Source organism: Bactrocera dorsalis, chromosome 3 (assembly GCF_023373825.1).
Source record: "Bactrocera dorsalis isolate Fly_Bdor chromosome 3, ASM2337382v1, whole genome shotgun sequence".
Classification (NCBI taxonomy): Eukaryota; Metazoa; Arthropoda; class Insecta; order Diptera; family Tephritidae; genus Bactrocera; species Bactrocera dorsalis.
This window is the reverse complement of record NC_064305.1, coordinates 6,938,371-6,960,205: the sequence shown is the minus strand read 5'-3', so window position 1 is coordinate 6,960,205 and position 21,835 is coordinate 6,938,371. Positions and strand designations below refer to the sequence as shown.

The 21,835-nt window shown below is 35.1% G+C and overlaps 1 protein-coding gene across 1 annotated transcript; it reads right to left on the bottom strand.

Moving 5' to 3' along the window:
• Positions 1 to 5,558: 5,558 nt before the first annotated feature.
• On the bottom strand, positions 5,559 to 20,228 carry LOC105226914 (sialin). Its single transcript, XM_049451758.1, has 7 exons — positions 19,604 to 20,228; positions 13,712 to 14,037; positions 7,085 to 7,330; positions 6,559 to 7,014; positions 6,352 to 6,484; positions 6,054 to 6,295; positions 5,559 to 5,987 (listed from the first exon to the last, which is right to left on the bottom strand). The coding sequence occupies exons 1-7, from the start codon at positions 19,611 to 19,613 to the stop codon at positions 5,754 to 5,756; spliced, it is 1,647 nt and encodes a 548-aa protein (XP_049307715.1). The 5' UTR covers positions 19,614 to 20,228; the 3' UTR covers positions 5,559 to 5,753.
• Between the last annotated feature and the right edge of the window lie 1,607 nt (positions 20,229 to 21,835).

Here is a 21,835-nt window from a genome sequence, read left to right as displayed (position 1 = left end):
CAAACTATTAAATTGTGGTACTTTTGGCATTTTAGGTTATGTTTAGGTAGAGTTGTTTTTGCATAAACTTTTGCAAGAAGTATTTACCATAAATTTCACCGGTTTGTTCTTTAGAAGTGCGTGTAATATAGCTACATAGAAGCTTTTTTCACCCAGTACGTGGGATCGAGTTTTATATTTATTTTTGAAATGCATGTTTTGCTCCCTGCATACTCAGTAAGCGGTAAATTCTTGTGTAATCAAACTTTTTATACTGTTGCAAGTGGTAAGGCCCAAAGGCTGTGATATATTTTCAGGTGTTGATAAAAATTTGTATTTTAAAATGTGGCAAATGAACTGAAATTGCATAATTCGACGAAGTTGCGAATCTTTGGCAGCTTAGTACTTTATATTGTGTGGTAAATTAAAGAAAAATACATGATACGACGGTTTATTCTAATCTAAATATTTACTTTGAGTTCATTTTTAGGTGAAAAACTCCTCACCTCAAACAAAAACAGCAACCCGAGTCAATTGACCCCTTTGTTTACCTTTATCTAAGACAAAAACCTAAGGTCAATAAACCTTTATAAGATAATTTAACCTTTTATTTACCTTTTAACGACAGTAATCCGAGGTTAACAACTTATTGGTGAAGTCCATGACTTTTTGATTACATTTAGTGAGGTAAACGCCACTTTTGTTTACATTTAGCAAAGGCAACAACCCATTGTTTACATTTAGCGAGTATAATAACTTTATTTCAATGATCTTTTGTGAGGTCAATGACCCTTTTTTTACATTTAATAAGCTTAATGAATCTTAGTGAGCTCAGTTATCCTTTTGTTTACATATAACAAAATCAATAACCCATTTTTTACATTTAGCGACCGAAATAACTGGATTAGAATGATCTTATGTGAGATCAAAGATCCTCTTGTTAACATTTAATGAGGTCAATCACCCTTATAGAAGTCAATTACCATTTTGTTTACAATTAGCAAAGACAACAACCATTTGTTTATATTTTGCGAGGACAAACCCCAGATATCAATGAGTTGTAAAATCATATTAACTTAGATTAACTTAATTTATGAGGTTTAAAATCATACTAACTTAGTTTTATTACTAATCTTGAAGCAAAGTCCGAGATATTATCTATCCTGCACTGAAAAAATCGTTACATGAAGAATTATGCTACATTCAGGTAGTACAAAAATAATATACATATGTATGTATGTATATACTCACATTTCAGTGTGTAGTACTTACATATATATTTTTTTTTTTTTTACTTCTTTCACCTTTAAATTGACATTGAACCCGGCAGTGAGCGCTGCTTACCTTTGTTGTTCGGCAGACCGGAAGTGTTTAAAAATGTATGTTGATATCATTTTAAATGGAATGCATCTTTCACTCTGTTGAACTCTTTGGGTACGCTAACTCATAAAATTACGTAATTACTGAAATACAAACGAAAGAGAGTACTTCCGTTTATTTGAAATACAAACTAATATTTTTTTCGTATACATTTTTTTATATAACTCAAAAGCTGCCATATATTTTCTCAGAAAAAGTTTTCTGCAGGAAATTTATTTTCAATAATGTTGCCCGTAATGCTGCCACCTTCTCAGAACTCATATGACAATTTAATTATAAATATATATGATATTACTGCTTAACATGAAATTGATCTCCATATTAAAGCCTTATTGGGTATTCCCAATTCACAACTCCCGCGCGTCTCTCGTATATAAGTCACCAGTTCCTTTTGCTCTCCCACTTACATTTGATAATTTTAGCTTTTTTTTCACTTTTTACTTCCTTTTTTCCACCAATATGCAATCGGATAGCAAATTAGTTGCAATAATTCGAAACGGCCTGAAAAAAATACGCAAAAAAGCGGTATAAACGAGCTGTCGAAATCAAATGTCAGAAGTCAAGATGTTGGCTACCGAATATCAAGACGAACGCCACTCCGGCATGGGAAGGCATTAGCGATTGGCTGTGTGTTAGAGTGAGAGTACTTGAAGTTATGGCTCCCAGGAGGGCAATTGCTTTGACCAGAAATTAAAAACGGATACTCGCTATAATGTATAACGAGTAGAGTGAAAAGCCAAGCATCGAGTACACAGCGTGATTGTGCGTATTGAAAGAGGGTGGGTGGAAAACAGGAAGTATTTTTTTAAGAAATGCTTAACTAACGGTAAATTTGTGTAGAGGCTGAAATGAGACACACCACGAGCAATAATAAGTATAAGCAGCTGTTTGCCGATGAAAGAACTAACAGCTAAAAAAACGATATGCGTATAGGTATATACTCAGCTTCTGCTGCAAATAATCGAAACAAACGAATGAGATTTGCCGACGACGATTTTGTGTTGAAATTCTATCAAAATTCATTGGTGGCCCGCACAGAAATTCCTAGCACGTTTATGACAGTCAGTCTTAATGTGAAAATCATTTTCCTTGAGCTCAGCTGGCAGTGCTTGTCGTGGGCTTAAGCGCGGGCGGAGCAATGCAGCTAAACTTTCGGCCTCTCATTGGTGTTTAGGCTTGACAGCAGCCCTAAAAATTACCAGCACACAATTGAACACATTTTTTCCTAATTTTCTCAGTTTTTTCATCTTTTTTACTTCGTTTACTTGGTTTTGTATACCCTGTACAGGGTATATTGAGATTGCCAGTAGTTTGAGAGATATTGTTCTGAAACTTTGCACACGTCCTTTTCTTCTAAAGAAGCTGCAAATTTGTCGGAACCAACGATATCGGACCACTATAACATATAGCCGTCATACAAACTTAACGTGCGAATAAGGATCTTGTATGGAGAAGTTTTTTATTTGATGAGATATCTTCACAAAACTTGGTATGTACTATTCTCAAAGGCAATAATGCAATCTCTGAAGAAATTGTTTAGATCGGACCACGGTAACGTATAGCTGCCGTACAAACTTGTCTATCAAAATCCAGTCCTTGTATGGACAACTTTTTTATTTGACGAGATATCTTCACGAAATTCAACATAGTTTATTTTTCAAAGCAACGGTACAATCTTCCAAGAAATGGATCACATCGGATCACTATAGCATATAGCTGCCATACAAACAGACCGATACAAATCAAGTTAAAGACCATTTTATACCCCTTTTCGCTATAAAAAACGCACCTGTGTGGGGTATTATAGCTTCGGTGCAGCCGAAGTTAACGTTGTTTCTTTTTATTAATTTTTTTTTTGTAACTTTGTTCTATTTCATTTTCATTTTTGCAACTGTTAAAAAGTTTGGCCCAACATTAATCATTTCGCTCGGCATGTCGCTAGGCACATATGAAGGTGGACAGTGGTTGTGCGGTTACAAATTTTCCGGATTAGCCACAAGCCTTCGTACAACATGTTGTAACTACAGCTTTGCCATATTTTACCTCCCTTCAGCACCAACTCCCTTCCGCGTGCTTTGCTCATGTTTGTATTGCCGTCTTTTTGTGCTTGTCCCGTCGGCGGATACGTGTTGAAATTAAGCAGTTTTTATAAATTTGAAAAAAAATGTCTACAAAAATTCACACTTTTGCCCTTTATTTTTTTTTTTTGGATTTTTTTTTGCACAACACAAATTTCCTTGGAGATTACTGCAATAAACGCATTTTTCTTCGTCGTCTATATTGACGTGTCTCTATTGTTTTTGTTGTATTTAGCTGTAGTGTTGCTAGTAGGTTGGTTTTGTTAAGGCCATCAGACATTTTGTGGTGAGGTATTTACAACTGACAGCCAACAGGGGGATTGGCACACACACACACCGGCATGCACATGTCCACCTAGAAGCACCACAAAGCATCGCATACTCTGCATGCAGGACCTCAACAGTGCATGTGTGTGTGCGTATAATATTTTTAGGCATGAAAAATGTTAAAAAGTGGACATCATCAGCCGAATTTATTGTTCCAGCAACTACTCAGCTGAGGTGCAAAGTTCAGTTTTCGCAAAAACGAAAAGTTTTGAAAGCTTCTCTAGTAAAGTTGATTTGTGTTGAACATATTTTATATTAAAAGTTGGAAACTTTTAAATGCTATGTCGGTTTCCGAAAAATTTTAACAACAAATAAAAGCAAGAAACAAAATTTTTAAATTTTTTTATATGCCTTATATTTTTTTTATTAAAAGGAAAAAAATTAAATCTTGAAAAATATTTTTTTTTTATTACTACCAACTTTAATTTTATTTTAATAAATTTTTTTTCTTACTTATTTGGCACCAAATAGAGCTACCAAGTGTAGCCAGGTCCTTCTCCATCTGGTCTTTTCAACGGAGTAGAGGTCTTCCGCTTCCTCTGCTTCCCCCAACCTGTACTGCTTCGAATACTCCCAGAGCTGGAGTGTTTTCATCTATTCGGACGACATGACCAGCCAGCGAAGCCGCTGAACTATGTACATACTTCTATGTCGTCGTATTTCTCGTACAGCTCATCGTTCCATCGGCTGCGTTATTCGCCGTAGGCAATGCGCAGAGGACCATAAATCTTCCGCAGGACCTTTCTCTCGAAAACTCGCAACGTCGACTCATCAGTTGTTGTCAGCGTCCAAACTCTGCACCATATAGCAGGATGGGAATAATGAGTGACTTATAGAGTTTGGTTTTTGTTCGTCGAGAGAGGACTTTGCTTGTCAATTGCCTACTCAGTCCGAAGTAGCCCCTGTTGGCAAGAGTTATCCTTTGTTGGATTTCCAGGCTGACATTGTTGGTGGTGTTTACGCTGGTTCCAAGATAGACCAAATTATCTACGACTTCGACAAAAAATATTTCGTCTTGCCCTCGATCACTACTAGTCATATTTGCTTCGCTTCTTTGTCCAACTTGGAGAAAGGAAAACTAACGGCGTGGTTATTATGACCAATGATATCGATGTCATCGGCGTACGCCAGCAATTGTACACTCTTATAGAAGATTGTACCTTCTCTATTATTTCTCCAAGAGTAGATTGGAGAAATCGTCTTGTCTGAAACCTCGGAGAAATCCTTCCCGATCCTGACGAAGCTTTTGGATTTGCTCAACGTCAGTTACCACAGCCTTGCCCGTTGAAGCCCAGGCACTTGAAGACAGTGAGGTTTTCCACAGGTCCTTTCCTCTTTGCGTAGCTCCCCTCGTAATATATGGGAACGCATAGTGAAGAACGATTCCGGTTGTCGCTGTTTTTTTCACTGGGATATCGGACAGCTTATTTCTATTTAAATTACCTGAATTGCCGCTGGACCATCACTGGGAATGACTATTCGTTCCCCAGGTTAGTTCTTCTTTAGAATGATCTCTGCTCACCTGTTAATGGAGTACATAGACTTCAGTTTGAAAAGTGCAGAAAAACCTGCCCATGGGTACCGACAGTTTGGTACGTGGTCCCACTTTATCAGCCTAATTTTCATATGCCGTTTTCGAGCCGTCTGTTTACCATGGCATTGTACTTCTCAAGCGTGAAGTGCTCCCAACAAAAACAACCCTAATTTTCAATCAAAACTGCTGTCTCCGTGTCGTTTTTATTTCATTTAACTCTCGTTTTATAGTTTCAGCTTTTTAAATTAAATAAAAAACTTAACTTTTGGTTTCGTGAATTTTAATCAGACTTTCTTAATACTAAGTTTAATAATTATTAACAGCTTTGAGTAGATTTTACTAAAATTAACAACTTATGCTTAATATCATACAATAACAACATAGAACTCGACTTAACACTACAAAATGCAACTAAATAAATTCAACAAAGCTTAATCAAGCACAGCCAAGTTCGCTCAACTCGCACATTTATAGTCAGGGTTCTTCTCCGCATTATTACTATGCTTCTCATTCTCGTTTGTGATCTTCGTATGCAAGAATTCCAACTCCTTCGGATCAATAACTAAAGCACGTTTCGGTGAGTTCCAGTCTTGTAGCGTTGAATCTGATAAAAATACGTAGAGCACACCACAGCCAATCAACATGCCCGCGCAGAGCAGAAACACATTACGCCAAGCCTCGATGGTTTGCTGTCGGAGAAATTAAACCATATAATGAACAAGAACACAAAAAAATGGCACGCAATAGGAACTTACATTGCCCAACGTCATAATGCCCACAAGATAGGATGATATGAAACCTGGCAGCACGGCAATCGAGCCACTAATACCCATAACTATACCCGCATAGTTGGGAGACATGTCGACAATGGCGGCTAGAGGACCCGATGAAACGGCGCCGTGGAACATTAAAGATAGCGTGAGGAAAACAATCGCTGCCATCGCATTATAGCCAAACCAAGCCAGACACAAGACCATAATGCCATTCACAATTAAACCTAAGAGAACGTAAATCAATTATTTTTGATTGGAAATCATGCAACGTTGCACTTACATATCGCTGTTGCCAATTTTCGCAAGTTCGTACGCTTGATCTTATCCGTACGCAACAAATAGTCAGCAAGCATGGAGAAGGCTAAAGCGAAGAGCATGCGCATTAAATGTGGAAAGCCGGAGAGCCAACCGGTCTGCAAAGCATATAAGAAGAAAATCGTGTAATGACAAAATTACAACACAAAACAAAGATATGTAAATGACGCACCGCGCGTATGTTCCAATGATGTATAACACGAAAGTATGTTGGCGCCTGTGTCATTATCGTGAATAGACCCCAAATGCCGCCCCACTGTGCGATCACATTCATCCAGACAGCGCGTGATGTGAGTATACGCCGCCATGGTGTCGGACCCAAATTGGCATGATGCACCGAAGTGCCCAATGACTTCTCAATGTAACGTTGTTCCGAGCTATTGATACGCGGATGCTCCGCTGGTGTGTTGTAGACAAAGTAAAGCCAACAACACCACCATATAGTGCCAATGACGCCACACATCAGATATACCCACTCCCATGAGGTCCAATGCATAACATAACCAAATAAGGGATAGAATGCAGCGACACCTACCGAACTGCCCAAATAAGCGGTGACGAATTTGCTACGCTCATTCGGCGGTATCCATTTGCCGGTCATGTGATGCATAGCTGGCCATGATAAACCCTTTGGTGGAAGTGTTTCAAAGTCTTATTATTATCATTGTTTTATTAAATAAAGCTTGCATTTAACTTACAGTTACTAGTCCTTGTAGTATACGCAACCATAAAAGCACCTGATAATTCCAATAGGCGGCTAATGGTATGACGAAACAGATCCAACAGCCGACTGCATTCGATAAACCGAAAACCAATTTCGTGCCATACTTTTTAGCCAAAATACCACCAGGAATTTGCGTGAGCCAATGTAACCAATAAAACGAGCCTAAAACCAAACCCTGCTGATACTCATTCCAACCGAAACCATCCGCTTCGTAGTGGATCTATGTGTGTGAAGTAATAAAAAAAAGTTGATAAGGGTATTAGTGAGGTTATGAGCTTGGTAAACAAAAATAAAATGTGTAAATAAACGGTTCGTTTATATAAACTTCTTTGTAGCGTGTTCAAACAAAAATACTGTTATAAAATACGGTGCGTGTCAAATGCTTCAAGATTTTAAGTGTCTAAAACAAGCACTTTGTAAGCGCGTGTGGATTATTTAGGTGCATTCTTCTGTCTATTTGGTAATCTAATCTCTGTATGTTTACTAAAATAGTATTTACTTAAAGATAAATGATCACTAGATAATTTCGAAAAATAGAAATTGTCAAATGTTTATTGTTTTTGCATTTTTTCAAGTGAAAGTCAACGTTAAGAATTCTCAACAAGCTTATTAAATATTTATTTTAAGAAAATGTGGGTTTTCTTTTCAACTGCATGATATTATAATCGCCATTGTTGTAGTTTCCTCAAAGCTAGAGAGAATAATGTCGATTCCAACGAGTTTAAGGCTGCTTGCTTTTTCTGGCAATCTTGCTCATATAACAAATCAATTGAAGAGTCGCCGGTCTACCATTGTAAAACGCATTTTTTTACCAAAGTTTGTTTTTTTTTATTAAAAAGAGTTCCCTTCAAGGGTAATACACTGATTATACCGACTCTCCAACTTTTCGATATCAATTTTGAAGTACGATTTGTCCTTTGCTTCAAAATAGGCCTCAGTTTCGGCGTTAATCTTTTCATTCAATGAAAATTTTTCCTCAGCGAGCATTATTTTGGGATCTGAGAACAAGAAATAGCCGCTGGGGAACAGGTCTGGAGAAAACGGTGGATGCGGAGCAATTCGAAACCCAATTTATAGTTTCTGGCCATGGCTTTCACTGACTTGTTACATGGTGAGGTTGGTAAAAAACACTTTCTTCTTATTCAAATGCGGCCGTTTTCCCGCGATTTTGTCCTTTCTTTTTCAAGGTAGTCAAAAAAAAGTCCAACCTTAGTGTTGCAATCTGGCAACTCACGACACTATCGTACAATTTGACATTTTTGATGTTATACCTTCTCAGAACGTTCTGAGACACGAGTGCTCTTTGTGTTGTTTACAGTAACTTAAAATATTCATCTTGACAAAACGTGAAACTAAATCGTGATTTAATTTGATTAAGTCAGCTACATCGATAAACTTAATACAATTTAAGCAAAGAAGCTCCACCAATGACCTGTGATTATCGAGGGTATGATGAATCTTACCGAGATCGTAGATCACTCCCAAACGAATTTCGTGAAAGTCGCACAAAATCATTTGTTGTTCCGTAAACTATTGATATTACTGATATTGCAAGATCTTCATATGACATAGTGAGATTTTTATCTCGCGTAAAACTTCTGGTTTAGTAGCCGTTCACCATTTGACTCAAAAAACTATACAGTAACACTATCTTGGCTCCAATATTTTGTGGATGTTGACGATTTGTGCCAATGTTTGAAGGTCAGTGCTTAGGTGACGGTCGCACCGCGATGTGATTTAACTGTCATAATGTAATCTCGCGGGAAGCTGGCTCTATTAAAGAAAAGCAGGCACGGTGCCTGGTCAGTGCTTATGTAAAGCTCGCACCGCGAAGTGATGTGATTTAACAGTTGTCTGTTAGCTGTGATGTGATTTAACACCCATAATGCAATCTCGCGGGAAGCTGACTGTAGGCTGGCTATATAAAAGAAAAGCAGGCACCGTGCCTGGTCAGTGCTTAGGTGACACTCGCACCGCGAAGTAATGTGATATAACAGTTGACTGTTAGCTGTGATGTGATTTAACGGCCATAATGTAATCTCGCGGGAAGCTGGCTGTTAGCTGTGATGTGATTTAACTGTCATAATGTAATCTCAGGGGAAGCTGGCTGTTGACTGTGATGTGATTTAACAGTCATAATGCAAACTCGCGGGAAGCTGGCTCTATAAAAGCAAAGCAGGCACGGTGCCTGGTCAGTGCTTAGGTGACACTCGAACCGCGAAGTGATGTGATTTAACAGTCATAATGTAATCTCGCAGGAAGCTGACTGTTACCTGTGATGTGACTTAACAGTCATAATGCAATCTCGCGGGAAGCTGACTGTAGGCTGGCTATATAAAAGAAAAGCAGGCACCGTGCCTGGTCAGTGCTTAGGTGACACTCGCACCTAACATATGACTCTAACAGTGATGTGATTTAACAGTCATAATGTAACCTTTCTCGTAATGTAACCTTCCTTTTTCGCTATTTAGATACTTGTTTTACTCTGCTAAGCCCATCGTCTTCCCACAATCATACTAAATATGTTTAAAATCGAAATACATACCATAGAAAACGCCGCCTCTGGCAAAAAAAAAATATGTTTTCCAAAATAATTAATGGTTATTGTTCGCTTAACAGCCAGTTTAGACCGAGGAAAGCTCTTGTAGCATTTAAAAAACCTAATAACCAACCCTCAAGCAGCAAGCTTAAGTAGAAAAAACTTTCCAGTCCGCCAATTGGATCCACCCACACATCTAAGTATTCATCATGCTTTAATTCCTTAATTTTATGAATGTTTTCATATGAATTTTATTTAGATAACCCAACAAAACGATAAATAAAGAGTTGTATAAAATATGAGTAGCAGTTTAAGTACTTCAAGTAGTACGTAATTGTGAAACCTGCTTACCGCTATGCTCTGCTGATAAGAAAATACTAAAGAAAGTCTAATACTTTTAGTAATGTGTATTAAAATAGTTTATTTTAAGGTGCGATAAAACCGACAAGTTAAACAATACGATGTCTACAAATATTGTACCCTAAACAGGGTAATTAAGTTAGCCACGAAGTTTGTAACATGCAGAAAGAAACGTCGGTGAGCCTATAAAGCTTATACATACATACCATGTTATGTGTTAAATGATCAGCGTGGCGATCGTAGTCGAGCCCGTCAGGTTCAATGGTCGTCTGTTTGTCTGTATATACGAGGAATAGGCGCTCAGAGATTTGAAATAACGATCTGAAATTTCGAACACATTTTCTGTCGAAAAGACTGCTCATTTTTCGGAAACGTCGATATCGGACCACTAAAAATTGTAGCTGCCATACAAACTGAGCGATCAAACCCAAGTTCTTGTATGGACAACTTGTATATTTGACTAGATATCTTCACGAAATTCGGCATAGATTATTGTCCAAGGCAGTACTATAATCTTAAAAAAACTTATTCAGATCGGGCTACTATAACATATAGCTGCCGTACAAACTGTGCCGATCAAAGTCACGATAAAGATCTTTTAGCCCCTTTTAAGCTATAAGAAATCCACCTGTAAGTAGTATTATCGCTTCAGTGCAGTCGAAGTGCTTTGTTGTTTCATAATCATTTCTAATTAAAGAACAGTTATATCATAAATTTTAAATACTGTCACTTATATTGTTACGATTCCTTCAGAAAACAAGTCTTTTAATTTATATCAATTGTAAATTATTTAAAGCGCATTTTGGCTCACTACGGGGGGGTTGAGGAAAAATAGGCTTAGAATGTATACAGCCTTTTAATAGACAGTGTAAATATCAATTAGACATCTATTGTCTTTCGATGCATAATTGTGCGCTTTCGAATACATTTATACTAGATTAACAACAAAAATAATCGCATTGAAAACGGTATTCTTCAATTACACAGCTGTATGAAATTTGCCGTTATAATCGCTGTTTTCGAATTACAATAATATTTGCGCTACACAAACAGATTATTGAAAATGAAACGATTACCAAACAATGGTAGTTCATTAGACTGAATGCTCTAATTTCAATGAGTTCGTTCAATTCTAAAGATTGCTCTCTTTCGCTCTTCGTTTCTCGTTGAAAATTTCCAATTTATATTCGAAACTGAAGTGCGCAGATCGACATTATCTTACTAAGTTAGCAATCGCTTCACTCTTTGGGCTCTTGAAATGTTCCAAGATGATCCGACGTTTTCGAGCCAAATTTTGTTCAACGGTGAGCCCCATTTCTGGCTCAATGGGTATGTAAACAAGGAAAATTGCCGCATTTGAGACGAAGAGCAAACTGAAGAGATTCAAGAGCTGCCATTTCATGCAGAAAAAAAAGGGCTTGGTCTGAAGTCTATGCGGACAATCCCTCTTCGATTCAAGTCTTGAAGCAAACCATCGCGCATGTCATACGCCAGCCACCAGTCGATATGACCGAAAGAGTCATCGATAATTGGACTGAATGGATGGATCATCCAACATTTGAAAGAGATAATCTTCAAAAAATAAAAGGCAAAGGATGTTCTTTTGAATGATAATACCTGTAAACATTCCTCAAGTAGTAAACCTCAAAATGGATCACCCTATACTTTTGTCATTTAATTTATGATTCTATACTAGTCTTCAATCACTAAGTAATTAAATCGGTAAAACGCATTATTTTCTGGCTTTGTATAACCAATTAACAGTTAATTTTAGTTACTGATAAGGAAGTATTTATTTTGGACGCCTAACTGCGTGTGCTGTTTGAAGTAGGCGCTCAAGTACTGGATGATGTCAATGGTTATAATGAAATTCCCTTTTGTTTGTTTTGACCACGTTCACGTTCACATCGTTTGCATTTTTTGATTAGAGATTGATCACTTGGCAGCAACTAATAATACGTGTGCAATCTCTTACAACGCGTCGATAAAAATAATCAAGTAATTTGACGATTAGTATACGCGGTCGTGCGAGTATGATTACATTTTGAGATTAATCAATACTTATATTTTGTGATACTGAAAAGTATGACCTTTTGACCTTTGGTTTCCAACACTGTTTGTTTTTTGGACAGCCTGGATCATTTGGACGACGCAAAAACTATCTAACTGGTTACATGAGACTTTCGCTAAGGGAGATCCCATAATGTAATTAACTGTCATAAGAGCTGAGATCAGAATTAAATAAAGTTACAGGTAGGTGGTGCTAAATTCTAGGCCAAAGAGCTAAGGACATGACGGAGCTTGAGAGGTGATTTGAAAAAATCATAAATGTGTGAAAGTCTAGGTGATCCTCACGCTGAGTGACAGTCTTGAATTGCTAGGCGATCGAGATGCTGCAGACAAAAACTCGTTTGAGTTGAGAAAACGAAGCTCTGTTATGGAACTGAGCTGCAAATTAGACTAAGTAGCTCAAAATGAGCTGCAGAGATAAATAGAGAAGGTAAAATCTTCTATAAGGGAGTACGTTGTCCTCAACAACCCTACCGTTAATTCCACTTACTCCAGACTGCATAAGAAAGCGAAGGGTATGGGTCTAGTTGTGAACGAGGACAAGACGAAATATCTTTTGTCAGCAAACAAACAGTCACCGCATTCGCGATTTGGCTCACTAGTCACCGTTGACTTCGAAGTCGTAGATAATTTCGTCTATCTTAGAACAAGCATTAACGCCAGCAACAATACCTTGGACTGAGTAGGCAATTGATGAGGAAAGTCCTCTCAAGACAAACAATTCTACAAGTCACTCATTATCCCCGTCCTGATATATGGTGCACAGGCATGGACGATGATGACTACTTCTGATAAGTCGGCGTTACGAGTTTTCGAGAGAAAGGTTCTGCGAAAAATTAATGGTGCAAATGGATGAAAACACTGCAGCTCTGAGAGTATTCGACACAGTACCCGCCGAAGGAAGCAGATGAAGACAAAAACCTCCACTCCGTTGCAAAGACCTGGGGGAGGAGGACCTAGCTACACTTGGAACCCCCAATTGGTGTCAAACAGCGTAAAGGAAGAACACTTTAGTGTTGAGCTGTTTAGTCGAAGAGACCGAAACCCATGTCGTCGTTTTCCGCGGACTCTGACTCCACCTTTTTGGCTTCTTCCTTCTTTTCGGCAGCAGCGGCAGCACCAGCAGCTGGAGCAGAGGCAGCAGCAGCAGCAACAAACTTGCTGGGGTCCTTGATGCGTAAGCGGTGTTTAGGCCAGTAAAGAAGAACAAGCTGAAAATGTCACCTACATAGCTGATGCCTCACTCAAACAGAGCGCCAAAAAGCGCGTCTATGTATCAGAAAACTTTACACCTGCGCTTGCCGCCCGCCAGTTACCGGCATCTATAGTTTTTGCGGCTATAAAAAGATTTCTCATAGAAATTCTACAGAAAATTGAAGGCATCTCGGAATCACCATAGAAAATGTGGGAGAAAATTAACATAATATAAAATAATATAGAACAAAATGTAACTTCAAAGAGGCACTTGGCCAAATGCCATAATCTCAAATTTATATTTATACACTCACGCATACATTTACACAGCATTAAAAAAATTTGTTGGTATTACGTTTGCTTCTCTGTCAATTCAACGCACCTTTTTGCACTATTTCATAACTTTTTTTTTGCGCTGAATTAGCAATTCAAACTTACCCCCAATGAATTGAGAAACTGCTTCTCCCACGAATAGCGCGGCTCTTTCACCAACGCTGACACTGACACTTCGGTGCTGTGATTAGACGCGATCGCTGCTACACTATTGCTAGTGATGTTCGCGTGAATACTGTTGGTGTTGTTGTTATTGACGAATGCGCTTTGTGTGAAATTCGTTAAGAGCGGCGCTTGTGTGGTGAATGTGGGCGCTAATAACGGTTTTTTGGCTATCATTTCCACAATTGTTATATTTAGATTGATGCGAATCATGTAATTCACCGCGAAACCGATGAAAACCAAATACCAGAGCACTGTGCGCGCTTGAACTGCAATGAGAGAGAGAGAGATAGAGAGGGCGTAAGGGAGACGGTTAGAAATTCTGAATGAGGGGTGAAAATGTATATGTAGGTAAATCGAAATATATTTTTTATGAGAAAAAATTAACGAAAAAAAGAATTAAAATTGAAATATTTGTTAGACTTTAAATTTTATAAAAAAAAATAATAATTTTAAAAATTATATAAATCAAAAAAATGTTACTTTAAATTTAATTTTTGTTTGGGATTGCAAAGAAAAATAAAAAATTGGAAATTAATTTTTTTTGATGTTTATTTTTCATAATTTTTAACGAAAACTCAATTTTTAATTAAAAATAATAATTTATTAAATTTAGCTTGTTCCAATATTTATAGGAAAAAATAATAATTAGAAAAATTAGCTAAAATTAAATTTTTGTAAATAATTTTTTTAATTGGAAATAAATTTTTTTTATTTTAATTTTTCCTACTTTTGAATGAAAAGTAAATTTTTTAATAAACATAAAATTAATTAGACGAATTTATTTTATTCAAATTTTTATACAATTAATTTTTGATGGGGTTATAAAAAATAAAAAAATTTAATTTTATTAATTTTAAAAAAATTAAATTACTATTAATTATTTTTTTGTTTTAATTTTTTTTAATGAATATTTAAATTAAAAAAAAAAACAATAAAATAATTACACAAATATATTACTTTAAATTATATTTTATTTATTTTTTTTTATTTGGAAATTTAAAAGTTAAACTGGACTTCGAGCCGTGAGTAGTCGTAAGAGCTACACCTAGACGCTCACTTTCGAATGAGCCAATCCTCTGAAGAAGTGCTCCTCAGAGGGCGTCAGGAAGGCGATACAGCCTTCTTAGATCTTCCGAACGACGGTCAACTCACATACCCCTTAAATTCGTTCAAAGCATTTAATTCCTCAAGACCTAGGTCTTTCCAAGACTCTGAGGCGGATAAGGGTGGCGTTCAATCCGGAGGCCGGAAAAAACTTTCATGCCAATGCCACAGATTTCAGGGCTGTCAGCCTCTCTTCGCTTTCGTTAAAGACGCTGAAGAGGTTTATGGACCTGCACATCACTGACAGCTTACCGAATAACATGTTATTAGGGCCTCAGCATTCCTGTAGCAAAGGCAGATCTGTAGACACTGCTCTAAATGCCGTTGTGACATGACTGGAGTGAGCCCTCATATATAAGGAATGTGTTGGAGACATTTCTCGACATTAAGGGAGCATTCAATAATATTCGGCTGGAAGCGGTTCTGTGATGTATTTGTCAGGTGGAGGCACTCGGTAAATCCACAATCACTAAACAGCTGGAGCATGTTCAACGAGCGGCTCTCATTGGCAACAGCTGTGCACCCACTTATAATACAAAATGTCCATAGAAACACTAACTACTAACAAGGTTTACATGACCGCAATGATAAACGTCCAAGTTGATTTATTGGTGGTCTCACCTATTTACCTAACCTAGCCTAACAGGTTAATTGAAAAGTCTCATGGATGGCGCTACTAGAATTAAATCCTTATGCTTTTTAGTTGGCCCTAACCTTCAAATGGAGTCTATTTGAAAGCTGTTGGATCATTAGATTGAAAATTATATGGTTTGGTAGTGAAACAACTTTTGCTATTGTGAAAAAATAGCTAAAAAATAAACGTATACTTCATTTTATTCACGAATATTTGGGTATGGAGGAAGCTCTGTGCAAAGTGCGTAACGCGCAAGCTCACTTTTGATCAAAAAACAACGACAAGTTGAGGATTCGGAACAGTGTTTGGATATGTTCAAGCGTAAAAAAGCCTTGTATTTTGGGTTGCACATGGAATAATTTTTATTGACTGCCTTGAAAAAGGAAGGACCATCAACAGCGACTATTTCCCATTTGAAGAAAAAGAAAGTGCTGTTTCACCAAGTCAGAGAGAGCGATGGCAAAGATCCTTGGCCTGAGCTTTGAATTGCTTCCTCATCTACTATATGCTTCAGATTTGGTCGTTAGCGACTATTTCCTTGTTCCTAGATTTCAAAAGAATGCTCCCAAGGAAGAAATTTTCATCGAAACAATACGTGATCGCCGACACTGAGGCATATACTATAAAATGGTACTGAAAAGTGATGGGGTCGCTATAATCAGCGTATAACCCTTGAACAAAAAATGCTTTTCTATTGTAGGCAGAGAACTTTTAAATTGATCTGTTACTTCTTATACAGTACAATACATTATTTTTTAGAAAAAAAAATATTATGAATTTATTTTTTTTTGTCATTAATGAAAATCAAGAAAAATTATAGAATGTCAAAATTTCATGTGTGCATTCAAGTATAAAAATTTAATTAATAACACATTTCAACATAGATTATTTATCTATAAAACTGCAACCGCATTATTTGAATACTATAATTAATTTTAATTGTCGCCAAGAAACAGTGTACGAGTATTACTCCGCATTCTATAATTTATTTATGCATATAAATAGCTAATATATATATTTTTTCTACATATATATTTATTAGTTTATGTAATGCTGCCAATCAATAAACTGCTCTCGAGGTTTTTGAAATTTTTATCGCTCTGAATATATGTATACATACATACATGTATACTCCTATATCGATTATCAAACAGTAGTTACATACATACATATGTATGTATGTGCATAAAAATACAAAAATATTAGTATTGCGACTAGTCGACAAGTATGAATGAACTCTATGCTAAGCGGCGGCGTTGTAAGTCATTGCCTAGGCCGGCAGCAATGCGTGCGATCAATCAGCGAGCGCGCCAACAGCCGGTCAACAGCTGATTCTAGGAATAAATGCGAATATTTATTTGCATTTGCGCTGAATTTGTAACAAGTTGCTGTAAATTATTTTTTTTTTTCGAATTTCGGTGTTCATAATTTTTTATTTTTCCAAAATGTTGTCTGTTTTCAATTCGTAAAAAACTGAAACTTGTTTGAGCATTGCTTGGAAAAGTCACATAATTAATTACAGTTGTAAAGTTGCTAAAAGAAATAGCAGAAATGATTTGTGTAAAATTTTAATCAAGCCTTTGCACGTGGCAATTCGCTTGAATTTCGGATTAAAAAATTATAGGAAAATTAATGAAGGCATTTCAAATGAAGTGTGTGCTTTTAAGATAAAAAGTAAATCAAACAACCTAAATGAAGCGTTAAGTCGCTGCCAAGTTAGGCAGAGGACTGGACTTGTGGATAATACTCGATTTGAAGTATGTATTTGCATTGTAGTAAATGAAATTTATATTTCTTTTGATGCTAAAAAGTTAAAGAAAATGTATTCACAGTCAAAAACGCAAGATTTTTTTCAAAAAAAGTTACTAAATTAAACTAATTAAAAAAAATTTAAAAAAATATAGACCACTTTAAGGATTATTGTTTTTAAAAATTTAAAAGAGTCTAACTTAATTAAAAAATGTTTAACATAAAAAATTAAATACATACATATTTTTAAAATAAATTATATCTTTAAATTTTATGTTGCTTTTTAATTCCGTTTAGAAAATAAAAAATAAATTAAAAAAATGCTATATTCTTTTAAATTCCTTTTAAAAATATTATTTTGAGTTGATTTTTGTTTAACAGTTAAACTTTAAATGTATTTTTCATTTAAAATTTGACACAACATATTTTTTTTTCAATTTTGTGAAAAGTATTAGAATTAAAAAAAATTAAAATCCTTTTTTTGTTTATGCTTTTTTGTAAATAAATGTTTCTTAAAAAAATTTCTTATAAATAAAACAATTAATCTGCACAAAATAAATATTTTTAATTTCGTAAAAAATTTTAAAAACAAAATATCTCTTTCGAAAATACTCCTTTGTGATGATTTCACTTCAAACTTTGCTAAAGGAATTTTTGTTTAAATTTTGTTATTAAAATAAAAAAAAAATTATAAATAAAAAAATGTAACTGCGCAAAACAAATATTTTTAATTTCGTAAAAAACATAAATAAAAAAATAACTATTTCTTTAATAAATATTATTTTGCCTTGATTTTTGTTAATTTTAAAAGTTTTGTTCAAAATAATTTTTTTTCAATTTTGTAAAAAATATTCAAAAACAAAAAGCAAAAATATTCTTTTATGTTTTCTTATAAATTAAAAAAAAAATCTTATAAATAAAAAAAATAAAAATAAAAAAATAACATATCCTTCTAAAATATAATTTTTTCTTAATAATAAAGTAATAATAATAATAAATAAAAAAAAATCTTATAAAAAAAATTAAAAGTAAAAAAATAACATCTCCTTTTAAAAATATTCTTTTTTCTTTATAATAAAATTTTCACTTAAATTTTTCTAAAACAAAAAACTATTTCTTTTAAAAATATTATAAAAAAAAAATTAAGAAAATGTTGCATATCTGCATAAAAAAATATTTTTGATTTCGGAACAAATTAGAAAAAACAAATAACAATTTCCTTTGAATTTTTTTTTTTAATTTTTCCAAAAAATATATTATAAATAAAAGAACTATCTGCTCAAAAAAATTATTTTCAATTTCATTAAAATTAAAAAAAAATAAAATTCTCCATTAAAAAATATTGTTGTGTCGATTTTTGCTTAACAGTGAAATTTCAAATACATATGAACATACATTTTATAAGTCTTCTTTATATTTTGCACAAAACTATTATTTTCGATTTCTTTAAAAAACGCAATTTTAAAAAATAAAAAAAAGTTGTGAAAAAGAATTTAGAATAAAAAATATATGTATGTATGTGTATATGTGCATCACTTGTTTCATGCTTGTTTGAGTAAACATTAATTTATTTTCACTTGAAATATTAGTTTTTATTCATTAAAATTTTTTTCCAAACATTTCCAAATTTTTATATTAAATTTTTTGAAATTCTTATTTTTTCAAAAAATACATTTTTTATCAAAACAATTTTTTTTAAGATAAGCAATTTTTTAATTTTTGTGACATAAATACAGCACTAATTCTTAAATTACACTAATTAAATTCCTAAAAAAGTGTGAAAAACTTTGAATACTTTAATTTTTCTTTTTAATTATATTTTTCACTATAAATTTTTTTTTTCAAATATTTCCACATTTGTCTTTAAAATTTTTTCAAATATTAAAAAAAAAATAATAATTGAAAATATTTAAAAAATTTTAATTTTTGTAACACTAGCCTTAATTTTTAAATTCGACACACAACATTCTTGAAATAAAGAAATACTTTAATTAACAAAACTTTTCAAAAATTATATTTTTATATTTTTCACTTAAAACTTTTTTCAAATATTTCAAAATTTTTAAAATTCAACTCACAAAATTCTTGAAATAAAGAAATACTTTAATTAACAAAACTTTTCAAAAATTATATTTTTATATTTTTCACTTAAAAGTTTTTTCAAATATTTCAAAAATATTAAAAACTTAATTAAATACTTTTTTTCAAATATTGTATATTAAACTTTATTTTAATTTTTAAAAAATTATATTTTTCATTATAATTTTTCTTTAATCTTGCCAAATTTTTAATTTTGTAACATGAAATCAGCAACATTTTTTTAAGTTCAGTCAATTTTTAATTACCTTCCACCATTTTTACGCTTTTTTTCCAAAAAAATTTCCACCAAAATATCACTTATAAGCCAAACAGCTGCGCGCACAAAAATTTGATGTTCTTAATGCTAACAGGTGCGACTACCGTGTGTGCTTCTGCGCACTTCCGCAACGCGCCTACTACAAGTGCGTTGAGTGCAGTGACTGTAAGAGATCACCACAAACGAGGGGCGATCAATAAACCCGAAAAACGAACACTAGACAAGGAAGTCCAAACGCTGGCACGCGTCTCCACTACTGACTAAGTGTGGATGGGTGTGGATGTGTGGGGAAGCCTTTTCAAAACATTGCAACCGCCGAACGCAACACACGCATCTTCACACACACTGCAAAAACACAGAAAACGCTTTGTTATGCATACGAGACGAACGGAAACGCGCTAAACGATCAGGTTGCACACGCGAAGCGCCAATAATCCGCAAAAAAGTGGAGAATTTAAGTCGACGCTTGTATTGAATAATCGCGCTGCGTTGTGCCGCGACAGTGTCATTTACGAACGTTACGAATCGGTTGACGATCACGTCTTGCCACTGAGAAGTGTGCAAGTAGAATGAGGAAAATCCTAAACGTCTAATAATACATATCTCAAAGTTAGTGAGCCTCTGAGCTAGCCGAGGAAAGAATTTAAGTAAGCTACAACCACAGGCGCAGCACACGTTACATATTATTTATTGCTCGCCACTCGGCGACATTCAAATTATTCTGATAAAAACACACAATACATATAAACAAGGCTATATTTAACGATATATCTATGTATATGTATACATAAGTTTGTATGTATGTGCGTTCTGAGGTGGGTGCCACAGCTTATAGGCACCCACACTAGCAGCTTACACTAACTAACTACAGCGCGTATGCCGCCGATCTTGCCATACTGTCTCTAATACATGCTGCTAATCAGCCGCCAACAACAGGTGCAACAACAAATGATCTACGTTCGCTTCGAAATAAGTCGCAGCTCTCGGGACTCTTATCAAATGTGGTTTTAGTTTTAGTTTTAGCTACATTCATACTTATGATAAATTGTATGCACTCTCTCACATGTTCTCTCACGCTCTTTCTCTCTCTCTCTCTCTCTGTATCCAGCACACCTTTTCAACCTGTAAATATCCTATCATTCAAGTGAGTGCGTAAAAATTTTCCACTCCCCTCCTCCAATCTGGCGCTCAAGCAACAAAATGCTACAACTACACGCTAACGGTTTATCTGCCTACCCCGCATGTCCCACCCTTTAACTCATACTACTCATTTTGCACACAATCTCTTGTTGCGATCTTCAGCGGCAAACGTAAACAGCTGTAATCACGCTTATCACAACGTCAGCGGCTTCTTCTTCCACCTCAACGATGCTTGGATACGATCATTATACAATGTATGCATGTGTGTATGCGTGTTGACAAAGCTAATCCAGCAGCGATTGTGGCACGCAGAGGTAGCATGCCTTTGAGCGTGAATTACGATATGCATTTAGCGCTTAAAAGCATCACAAAGCAGCGTGGATCACAACAAGAAGCAGCTGATTGGATGTGCTCTGTGTGTGTGTGTGTGTGAGTATGTGTGTGCGAGTGGCTTTGAGACAAAGCGTTTATTTTTCCAAGTGATAAGATTAGCAAAATATGGTAAGGCATAAAAACAAAGGTGTCTATAATCCTCCTCAATGGTAAATAGAACTTTGCTCATACGAGAAACGTAAACAGGCCGTTTCGGACAAATACCCGTACTTAACGCAGAAACAGTTGTAACCCGACAAACTATAGTACATGACTTATAAAGTTTTGTATTAAAAGCACATACATATATGTATTTGAAAAAGCTCCGAGTAACATCTCGTTCTTCTCAAAACAGACAAATCTTCGGTCCACAATTTCTTATGACAATTTCATTACCCGTCCAGAAAACCTCACGATTCAATACTTATCTAACACAAACTTAAAGAAAAATAATATAAAATGAAAGCTCTGAGGCTTCTGAAGATTGCACTGATCGCAACTTTGAATACCACTTCTCGGTAGTGCTGTCAATTAAATTTATTGCCACGCTTGGGAAAAATGTTCGTCATAAAATCTTGTGACGTCTTAAAACGAAAAAGAGCTCGCAGTCGGTATTACTTGCGATCTCAAAGTACTAAAAGTGAAACAAAGCAGAGTGCGCTGAGATTTAGTTGTTATATTTCGTATAGACAAGACAGGGGTTTCCAAG